Here is an 11,109-nt window from a genome sequence, read left to right as displayed (position 1 = left end):
TCGATTTTTCTTCTTTACTTGACCAGACTTAGGCCATGCATAACATTAATTAACGACTTAAACTTCCTTCCCATATGATTTCTGAAACTTATTAAACACATAATCCCCAAACTTAAAGGGCTCATGAAGCGACAGCGCAGTTTGTGCAGTTCCACCGGGGTTTTCAGGGCAACGGTCTGAGGCCAAAACGTCATCAAGAGACTCGATGATGCAGTCAAGACCAGGTTGGAAAAAGAAAGGTGCTGATATTCGATGATTTTTTGTCGAATTTCTGACCCGGTGCACTGTAGCACGGAATTTTCCCCTGGTCCAGGCCTCTATAACGTCACCAATGTTGACCACAAATGTTCCTACAACAATGAATGACTGAATGGGTAAATATATATGGAAAATCAAGCCTCAACACCATAAGGCTATGCCCGTGGCTCTTTCTGCCAGAACTTATCGTGTTCTTAGCAGCATAAAGCAATACAGCATAAAGCATCTGATCTGCATTTCACGCAGACTATTTGCATAGTTTCGTGTAATTGTGTTACGATTACTAGGTTTATCCTTTTGAGGGTACATTAACGGAATAATTTTAAAATTAATTAATAATCTCAGAAACGTTATCATGAAACATTACATTTGTGAATACCATTGGATGCAATCGGCATTTCGCGCAGAATGTTTTACATAGTTTCGTGAAAATACATGCCTCCATTGCGTAAACGTTATATAGAAAGGACGCGAAAAATATTGTAACGAGTAGAGGGAGAGATCAGAACTACGATTGTTTGAAGAAGTGAAGTTTGAACTGTATTTAACCGGGAACTGAAGGACTGGTGGATACAAATTGTACGTATTATCGTTTTGCCCTCGCGTTCACAAACGTACACTATTGTAATATTTTTTCATATAATTTTTGTAATTTCAGTTGACTATATATACACATACACACACACACACACATATATATATGTTCGACCAGATCGGATATCGTGCAAATAAATTTTCGAATCCTTGATTGCCGTGTTTGATCTTCAACTCTACCTGTGTCTCACGTGTGGGTGCAGAACAACATCTCTACTGAGAGGCAATATGAGAGAAATTTGTCTTTTCTAATAACACACTGACTAAAACCTGGGCTTGAATCCGGAAACTTCAAATTCATTCTACTGCGCTGAGCATTGTCTCCCCAGATGAACAGATTAATACAAGATAAACAAATGATTGAATCTTCTATGTCACTATCAACATCAAATAAGCCAAGTGCACGAGTAAATAAATGGTTCATCTACCTGTAATGGGAGGAACATCAATCCAGTCTCCACATTTTGTCTTGACTTGCAGACCTCCTACGCTATCCTGCATCAATAAAGTGAGCACTCCATAATCTGTGTGAGGTCCAACCCCCCATGAGTCTGAGTCTCCAGGGACGGGTGGGTAATGCCATAGAGCCATCATTGGAAAAGCTGGGTTGAATTTGTCATGGAAGTAATCATCATTTAGTTCAAGACAAAGAGCGAGACCTTTCATCAAAGCATGTCTAAGTAAGGTTGAAATAAAAAAAAGATTAGTTTATTGGGACAAGTTAGAAAATTTTAACAAGTCAATTAACTGATAAATTTGTCGACACACGAGCAAAGTAAGAAAGAGATTATTTGTCCAGTACCAGCTCTCAAGGAGAAATGGAGAATAAGTCTAACTAGCGTACTTACCCTACCGAGGACATCTTGTCCATGTAATCATTGATAGTTGTGGCAAATCCTGGCAATTGTTTGTTGTCCGGGAACTGATTAGGTCCCATCATAGGTTCCAAGGCTGTTGTATCAGCGTCATGAGAGCCAGGGTCTGGGCCAAAATAAATTCCTTCCTTCATATCGATTTTGCTTGCTGTCTTCTCAGAACCTTTTAATAATAATACATTTATGATTACAATAAAGTAAAAACAGTAACAATCATAATTCAAGGCTGATCAGACTAAAATTTTTAGTAAGTACCATGAATAGAAATGTGGCATTGATTCTGGTATAAATGTATTTGAATGTGAATCTTTCTTTGCCTTCCACGTTTTTGTTTATTGAAAACTTAATTAAAAATTGTTCGTTGGACCGATGGATCAAAGGGTCGAAATTTAGGCTAGGACCCGCAGGCATATTTGAGTTAGGATATATGCGTATCATAATGCACCACATAGTCAAGACGCTATGTCACGACTAATTTCAGTGTTTTTCAAGAGATTTTAGTCCCTCCGTGGGAAATACAGAATTAGTGTCATATCTGATGAATTGGTAAGGAAAAATTTTAGCTATTGAGAGAAAATTGACTGATATAAATACTTATCCGAACCATTAAGCGGAGCGCCTGATGTTTTTTTAACAGGTCCAATCAATAAATAAGATATTCTAAGCATGTTTGCGACTCGCTTGCAGTTTATTTCGTAGGAAAAGAGGAGTTTCAAAAGTATCATTTTGATTCTCAGGCTTGCGTTCGTTTTAAGACAAATAGTCATAAATGGCTGTACCGACTGAGGTCCATCAAATAAGAACCAAATTTTCTCTGTTTGATGAATTACCCTTCTTTCTTGAGTATGGATAATCCACTCCGAAGCTCCGCTATTAGGGGAAGTATCCACTTACGAGTGTTTATTCCACAGGGGAGGTCGATGTAATTCTGTGTCGACTTATTGAAACTTCTAATTACGAGCACACTGGTATTTAATACTATTTCTATTGTCATTTTTAATATGCAACTAAAGTACCTAGTTGAATGTATCCACGATATGCAGGACTTTTCTTCAAGTTGATGTTTAATTTCTCGTCCATTGGCAGGTTAAAAAACTCTTTACTGCATTTTATTACATCAGCCATCAAGGATGTGTCCACTCCGTGACCAGTGATATAGAAACAAGAAATATCCTCACAGGCCCCCTTGATTTGAGCTATGACTTCGTGTATGTCCTCAGATACTCCTGGGTAGAGAATCAAATCTGTTAGAGGTTCAAAATACGATACTTTTCAGCACGATATATGCCTCTTTTGTAAAAGCTATAGTCGACACTCATTTAGATTTTATAATAATATGTTAATTTCGGCTTCTTTTAGCGGCCTATTGATTGAAAACAAATTCTGAAAAGTACTTGAAAAAGCTAGCTTTAATTAAGTAATTATTGCGCGTTAATAACAGTAAAAAATAACAGGAGCCCAAGCTATTAAGTTAATGTATGACCGAAATGTGTTCTACTCGATGGATTTCCTTCAAATCCTCTGATTATGATCGACAGTAGATGATAAGCTTTTGAAGGCAAAAAAAACCAACAAAGATTGAAAGGATGAACATGATGACAAATAAAACATGGTTACAATGGAAACTTTGATCAGCGCTTTATCTGTGGTTGCAAACATTATCTTATCATTGTCGGTGTAATTTCCTTTGAGGTATTTAAAAAAAAAAAAGGTGAACATGAAATCTGTTGTCTCAAGTGTAAATATTCCTGTCACAGTCATTGTATCGCAGATAGGGGTCTTAAATGCTAGATTAGGATATTTTACCATTTCTAGAATGGCATCAGCAGGCCACAAATATCAACTACGATTTTTCAACTTAACCAAATCATCACTCTGATAAATGCTGTGCCTTCGTATGTTCGGTATGTTATAAAAAGTCAGCGACGGATTTTCACACAAATGAAAAAAAAATTGCGAATCATTGAAGCGTTTATCTAAACGACGATGCACTTACCATAACCGCTAATCAGAGGCGAGATATCTATTTGAGGAATTTCCATGGTTCAGTGACAGCGAAACTTGGGACCTTGAAATTTCTTAAGGTCGAAATGATTAAATCTTAGTTTTTCGGCCTATAAAAAGACCTCTCTGACGTCATCGTCTTTGGTAAAATGACGAAATCGTAGGGGGGGTTTACTTAGTTCCCAGGGCTCAATCTATAATCAAAATGGCGCAGAACAATAACAAACGGTTTCTATAGTGATTGAAACCAAGGTTTTGGTTGGTTGATTTAAACAAAAATTTTGAATGTGATTGGCTTATTGAACTGTCTAATAAAAATCATCCGATACACAACTGTCCGACGACAACGTTGCAAGTGAATTAGTGGATAATAGGAGTTTTTTAAACCAATTACAATCGAAAAAAGTGTAATTTTTTATTATTAATATGTTTAAAACAATATGTTCATGACATCAAAGTGTAATCTGTTTCAGATCAGTATTAATCAGCCATAGCAGCTGTCGAAGTTACTTGCCAATGCCCCCTTAATGACAAATTCGAGTTAAACACAGGCTTTTCCAGATTGGATTAACGTTAAATCCCGTGAAATGCCCCGCCATTGACCGGAAGTGTTAAACTTTTCATAGTCCTGTAACATCACACTATTAATTGCGTGTTTAAACTTCGGCATGACGCCGTTATTTTCCTGGCCCTGTCCTTAGGGTCGGGAGGGTGGGGATCTTCACTGACTAGCAGTAACTATGCAATACGGTTTTTAAAAATATGATTTGCGTTTACGAGCCTTAGTGAGACTTTTATTTGCGTTTCGTTTCGTGCGCATTGATAAACAAATCGTTTTAAATAATTAGTTTTTAAAAAACTGAAACGTCTCGTAATTGCAACTCATGTCAGATGAACTTTCCGGGTTTTCTTACAGGAAATTCGTTGTAAATGTCTCATGAGAAGCCTGGACTACATGTCTGTATCGCGTTGGTGTCCATCTTGTGAGGAACTGTCCTGTCAAAGACAGATATTCAGCCCCCGTCTTTTTGGGGCCTAAGCTAGGGTGCCTCATCAAGCTATTTGACACCAGACAAAGGACTTTCTTTAGACCTCACTAAGACAGGAGTTCTGCAAAAAAACGAAATATTATTGCACGAAGGACTCGCTGGTTCTGTCTTTCTCTCGTTACAATGGAAATAGAGAGCTGACGCCAGGACGATTAAAAAGAAGCTTCCTTTCGTCTATGGAATAATTCCATGGGAAAGCATTGTTTATATCAGAGGTGGAGAAGTGATTGATCTGCTGTCGGGGTCCTCTTTTTTAACATGTGGATACACGAAGCGAAGAAACAAGCTTTTAAGGGGGCTCCGATATGCAAGTGAGTCACTCACTTACAAAAAGGTGTAGACACTGTTGACTGATACTGAGGTAATTACTCGCCCCCAACTCGCCCGAATCTGACGTCATAATCGCGGAACTAACTTATCGTGAACATTAGCGGCTCTGGAGAAAATAACTTCAGTCACTTTAATATTTTACAAAGCAAGTTTTGCAACATGACTTCTATTTGCAAGTTCACAAACATGTTTCTACTCTAGAATACTTTATCCACAAGTTGGCCAAAGGTATTCTTTGATCAGAATACGCAATAATTTGCAACAAAATACGTCAATTCTTAATTTACTGCTCCAGGATGTTTGGAAACAACTTTTGGAGGTATCCCCGATGCAGAAATGTGTGGGTAAGGTGCTCAACCCCAACACTTTACTCATGAAAAAAAAGGAATGCAGTTTACAACTTTATTTCATTTCTTCATTCTATCTCTACTTCTGATTACACACTTTTTTCAACATGTGCGAATACCTCAGATTCACTTCGTTTAGATTTAGATAAGATTTCCATCATGAGTTACTATCCTCAAGTATCAGTTTCCAATAGTAACCAAACAAAAAGTCAATGCACCTTTTCTACAAAGATGCTGTTAAATGGAAGCTCTTAGAATACTACTTAAAAGACATAAACACTCCCTCTTGGTCTTGGTATTGAAGAGCAGAAACTGTTCAAAAATTATTTGTGTTGGTTTTTGAGAGGATAAAAACTATTAATTAAAACAACATCAGTGAAAAAATAAACTCAGAAGGAACAATGATTTATAGACTGCCAATGAACTGAGTAATATTCATGTAGGTTTACCATCCAGGTTTACCATCCACAGAAGAAGTACAATTACTCTCATTTCATCCCAACTTGACACTTCAAGATTAAGACCAAAAGGGTGTAAAAAAAATTTCACCAATTTCATAAGTGAGGGTTGCAAAGGTGCTCTGTTAATCGTTGTCCTTTTATCTTACACACGAAACTCTTGGTATTCACAAAAATAAACAATATCAAGAAAAAATTATTCAGTAAATACAATCCATGCCTTTCTTCACTAAATTATGAATTCTGATGTAAATCATAAGAAAAACTAATTCCTAACTAACTTCAAATACTGTAGTTGAAAAAAAAAATTTTTAAAGCTTTCCTTGAACTTGTGTTTTGAACCAACATTTACTAAATTCAGTTGCTTTTCAGGCTTTAGGCTAACCAATCAAATGTCCAGACACCTGTGATAAATAAATTCTGTGAATAATATGACTGTTAGAAAACAGTAAATTCAAACTAAAAATCAATTTCAAAATTAAAAATAAAACAGGAAGCTGAGTAACTTATGATTAAAATGACTTAAGAAAATAAAAATTTGTATGCCTTTTTTTTGTAATCTGATTGAACTAAATGTTCTTGATTAAATGCCGTGTCTTCAAGTCCTGTATAGATTGTATAAATATACCAGCTGTGATTGGCCAAACATTTCTATAAATAATTATCATACACATGATTAACCACTGAGGTAACAATTTTTACTGTGAGACTCAGAAAACTATGTTTGTAGTGGTGTGACCAATCACACTGAAAGATGTCATGAAATGAAAAAAAATACATGAGAGAAATGTTTTCAAGGTTTTTGAATTCTCAAACAACACTTTTCATTTGTTTCAAAAGAAAAATTTACTAAAATAAGAGAAAAAGTAGTTGAAAATTAAGATGCATCATTTGACAACATTCACTCTGTCTTAAAGTAATAGTTGCAGTAATGTTATAAAAACACTCCTAAACAATCTGTTTGACAAATTTTAGCCAGGTTGAGGTATTACAGCATGACACAGCTGTGCCTAAATAACAAATGACATGCAATACTCTGTTGGGATTTAAAAGAGAAAATACAGTATGTGAAACAAATCTTGTCATTTGATTCTATAGTTTACTTTACCATTAAATCTTCATCATGGATCAGTGTGGACTTGAGAGTATTCTCCTTGGACATTCTCTTTCTGACGATATTTCTTGGTGATCAAGATAGCAAGAACTAATGCTAACAGCAATGAAATTAGGCAAACAACTGTTAACCCAACAACCAATGAAACTGGTACATGCTTCTTCTTCTCCTCGTCTGGTACAACTTCCTCCAGTTCTCTGCCTGCCTCATCCATAGCCTGGCCATTACTTTCCAGAACAAAGTTTTCTTTTGTTGCTGGTCCTTTGGAAATTCTGACAATCTTCTCCACTGGATGATAGCCACGCTTCGAAACTGTCACCTTGTAAACACCAGGAAGAAGCAGACGCCAGTAATCTCCATCTCTGGCACTTCTCACTGGATGATTGCGAGGGTAAATATTTATGTCAGCTCCTTTGATTCCTAAAAGCAAAGTAGATTTCTATGCTTAAAACTACAAACTCTTTGAAATGCAAACATATATAAATGTATTAAATATGGTAAGTAAAACTGAGCACAAGTTGCTAAGTGCTCATATCAAAAACAAAAGTAATTACAAAAGTAATCAGAATACTGTCCATAACAAAAAGTTGTCAGGCCATGCCTCACAGCATTTTATCCACAGAATTCAACAAAATTTTTAAAAGAAAATTGGAACAACTTTCAGACTCTAAAATTGTCATTTTCCTTCAAGACATTGACAATTTGGCATCATGGCTAATTGAAATGGGAACTCGTATGACCTTAAGCAAATACTAATATCATTTCATGTGGACTTAAATACAACTTACCTTGTCCATTCTGGTCCATCACAAAGCCAGTCAAACCAGTATGAACTTGTTTCAGGAACTCCAGCAAGGACTTTTTGTTATCTTCCCAAAACCCTTGAAGGGTACTAGCTTCAGGAAATTTACAGCAGCTCACCTCCATAGTTAACTCAAAGCTGTTACTGTTGACGTAGTTGTAATCCTGCATTCCACCAGATACTGAGTACCAGTCCGCGCCATTGGTGATACCTGATTGTGAGCATGAAACTAGCTGTTCAGTAAAGTTTTCAAAGCAGGAAATACAAGTGGAGGGAGGGCAAAATGCAGAGAATTTTCAACTTGGCTGTTCATGATTAGAAGAGTGGACATCAATTCTTACTTACCCCTGCTGAGTTTATCCTTTTTCAGGTAATAATAATTCAGGGTAAGAGTATTGACAGGATTTGAATCAATCTTGAAGTCACCCCCACCCCCCTGGCATTTAATCAGGTCTCACGGGTCCATGTCTGTTTATGGGTGCTGATGGAGCACTGTGCAAAAGAAGTGTCTTGCACCAGATCTCAATACTGTGACCCAGCCATGGCTTAACCCTTTAACCCCTAAGAGTGACTGGCATCTAATTTCTCCTTACAAGATCACCCCTGAATGAAACATTAAGGGTGATGAGAATAAGGAAAATTATTAATAACTAAAGAAGCTCTTAATTGTTAAACAATTCTCCTTTTCAGAACCTTAAGAAATGTATAGAGAAAGTATGGAGAATATGCATAGTGATGTTAGGGCATAAAGAGTTAAAACTAGACCAGTTACATGCTTACAATTAGTTACAACACCTTCCATAGAGAGAAGTGAACAATATTTTTGAAAATGCATTTGTATTTAGATCTCTGAGCAACTTTACCATTTTTAAAATGATCCCCATCACAAGCAGCACTTGGTAGATGCATCTTTGGATGGTTCAAAGAATATGTCAGGGCCAAAGATCGGAAGACATCATCATCGGGTGTCCTACTATATATACTTCGTTTATCTTGCCTGTTGTCATAAGGGTAATTTGCCACTAAAGAACCACCATGCAGATTAGCAGACAGAACAAAAGGTATTTCATCAATCCAGCTCTTGACAAGATGAGTTTCAGTTGCTAGTTCCCTTTTACCAACCCCAAAGAACTGATCTGGAAAGTTTCTGGTGACATACAAAGAAAATTAAACAGTTAGTGTATTTTCAAAGCATGAAGCTCCATTTTTTATCAACCTGTTTAGGTCTAATAATTTCACACCAAAACTTTAAAATCTATGTAAGATGCACATACAAAAAATCTGCCTTGTCTTCTGTGGAAAGCATGGAAAGGTTGTGAACCATACATGACAGTGACAAAAGCTACATATGCCTGGGTGTTTATGATAATCCCATTCATATACCTGCAAGCAATCAGTTTGCTTCTCTAATTCTTAGTGAAAAACATTTGGGCCTCGTTGTTACCTCCCCACAGATGTGCAAGTGTTTAGTTGTAATCCTTCAAATATGATTCTTGGCCACTGACCCTTAACATTTTATTTCTTGAGACTTTAAAAAACCTTGAGCTTAGAGCAATGAGTGTCTATCTTGAACAGGCTTCATTTATATTGCAACAATACCTTTGCACCATTTTATCAACATCCACAAGAAGATGCAAGCCAGTTGGGAGATTTAGAGAAATTTCTTAGAGCACTGGGTTAATATCTTGAACAATTAAGCCTCATTTAAATTACAACAATGCCTTTGTATCCATTTACATTTTTTTAGTTCCATTCAAAGGTACATTGAAAGCTCGGAGGTTCAAAAATACATTTCTTGCCTTATCTTAGGTTTCTATGGTTATGCTGTTATCCTAGGTTGAAAGCGAATTTTTTGCTAAAAAATCTCCCAAATTACGACTGTGACAGCAAGCCAAATAATAATAATAATAATAATAATAATAATAAAAAGTTATGACTAGAAGCTAACCGAGAAAATTTGATGACTATTAAACAAACATACAAATGTAGTTCTAAACGCTTGCTGACCATAACTCAAGACAAACTCCAAGAAAGAGTAAGAATCCTTAAATACATCAACCACAAGGAAAAGGGCCCCTGTAAATTTGAGAAACCGCTTAAATCAAAACGATAATACTCATTCAGATACTAAAGCCTAAAAAGCGATCAATATACCAGATAACTTCAGGGAGAAAATTATTGGACAACGGGCGAGCACCTTCGAAATGTTGGTAATTTATTTGAGTTGAGTATTCATGTTTTTAATAAGAATTTACATAGAGTTTTTCGCATTAAGGCTGAAGACTATCTGTTTGGCCAAATTCTTTAGATAAATGTACCAATATTCATTCGAAAATCCTAAACTACATTAAAAGCAAAAACAAATCGACTGAGTCAAAGATATTAAGCCAAAATACCTTCGATTCGAGCGCGTCAATTCTGAAAATTAAAATGAATTAATCAAGCTCGTACTTACCGATTCAAATCAACATCTTGCGCATTTCTTCTTCCAACTATTCCACTACATCGATCGCTACGGTCGTTTTTCGCTTTCTCATAGCCATCGGGATTCATGGAAGGCATAATACTTATCCTTGTGGTGTCAATTAGATTTGTGATTTCACCATCCTTGTTGTATCCCTGAAGCAAGTGTTCGATGAAGTGGAGAAGAATTTCTCGACTCACTACTTCGTTTCCGTGCATATTTCCAATGTATTTAAATTCTGGCTCGCCAGGCTCGTGAATTTCAGGTTTGTCTGATATTTGGAGAACCCACAGTTCTCTGTTGTTTGTTGATTTTCCCAACGAGAAAAGTCGAGTTATAGAGGGATAAGCCGCATGTAAGTCGTTTAGAATACTCGTCATTTGTTCGTAGTCGTGGTGAGTAAAATCGACAAATCCATTTTGTCGTGTTTCGAGAACGTTCAGCGACAGTAGAACTATCAAAGCCAGAACTCTCCTATATACCGCCATTATCTTCAACTCTTCTTTCGGTGTATTCTTCTCCTTAACAACAAATTTGTTCCAGTCGCGCCTTCAGAGTTTAGAAAGGTTTTCTTAATAATTACAGACGAAGAAAACCTTTCAAAGATTTCAAACTGTTACTTAAGCGTCTTATTTGAAAGTGTTTCAGCAAATGGGTAACAGTTTACGTCAGTTGTGCCTCGTCTACTAACGTCAGCTGAACCATAAGGAAGCAGCTACCAAACAGTAATTAAACAATGTGACAGAAAAAAACAACAACTTCCTGAGGCGATGAAGCGGCCGTACAACGACAACTTTGTAAACGATGATTCAAG

The 11,109-nt window shown here is 36.5% G+C and overlaps 2 protein-coding genes across 2 annotated transcripts; both read right to left on the bottom strand.

Annotated features, from left to right (window-relative positions):
• Window positions 1-3,832, bottom strand: LOC113686006 (putative iron/ascorbate oxidoreductase DDB_G0283291). Its single transcript, XM_027203596.2, has 5 exons — window positions 3,724-3,832; window positions 2,744-2,953; window positions 1,701-1,890; window positions 1,281-1,528; window positions 1-350 (listed from the first exon to the last, which is right to left on the bottom strand). The coding sequence occupies exons 1-5, from the start codon at window positions 3,767-3,769 to the stop codon at window positions 58-60; spliced, it is 987 nt and encodes a 328-aa protein (XP_027059397.2). The 5' UTR covers window positions 3,770-3,832; the 3' UTR covers window positions 1-57.
• A 1,666-nt stretch (window positions 3,833-5,498) lies between these two features.
• Window positions 5,499-10,872, bottom strand: LOC113685986 (carboxypeptidase D). The gene is made up of 4 exons (XM_027203575.2): window positions 10,287-10,872; window positions 8,695-8,978; window positions 7,818-8,042; window positions 5,499-7,449 (listed from the first exon to the last, which is right to left on the bottom strand). The coding sequence occupies exons 1-4, from the start codon at window positions 10,781-10,783 to the stop codon at window positions 7,037-7,039; spliced, it is 1,419 nt and encodes a 472-aa protein (XP_027059376.2). The 5' UTR covers window positions 10,784-10,872; the 3' UTR covers window positions 5,499-7,036.
• Window positions 10,873-11,109: the final 237 nt, after the last annotated feature.

Source organism: Pocillopora damicornis, chromosome 12 (assembly GCF_964200805.1).
Source record: "Pocillopora damicornis chromosome 12, jaPocDami1.2, whole genome shotgun sequence".
NCBI classification, from domain to species: Eukaryota; Metazoa; Cnidaria; class Anthozoa; order Scleractinia; family Pocilloporidae; genus Pocillopora; species Pocillopora damicornis.
This window is presented reverse-complemented; position numbering and strand designations above follow the sequence as displayed.

Coding starts and splice junctions, on each gene's coding strand:
- LOC113685986 (XM_027203575.2), bottom strand. CDS start 10,783: ATGGCGGTATATAGGAGAGTTCTGGCTTTGATAGTTCTACTGTCGCTG. Junction 8,043..8,694: donor TGGGGATCATTTTAAAAATG/GTAAAGTTGCTC, acceptor GCTCACAATCAG/GTATCACCAATGGCGCGGAC. Junction 7,450..7,817: donor GATGGACCAGAATGGACAAG/GTAAGTTGTATT, acceptor CTTTGCTTTTAG/GAATCAAAGGAGCTGACATA.
- LOC113686006 (XM_027203596.2), bottom strand. CDS start 3,769: ATGGAAATTCCTCAAATAGATATCTCGCCTCTGATTAGCGGTTATG. Junction 1,891..2,743: donor TCGTGGATACATTCAACTAG/GTACTTTAGTTG, acceptor TATTATTAAAAG/GTTCTGAGAAGACAGCAAGC. Junction 1,529..1,700: donor GACAAGATGTCCTCGGTAGG/GTAAGTACGCTA, acceptor AACCTTACTTAG/ACATGCTTTGATGAAAGGTC.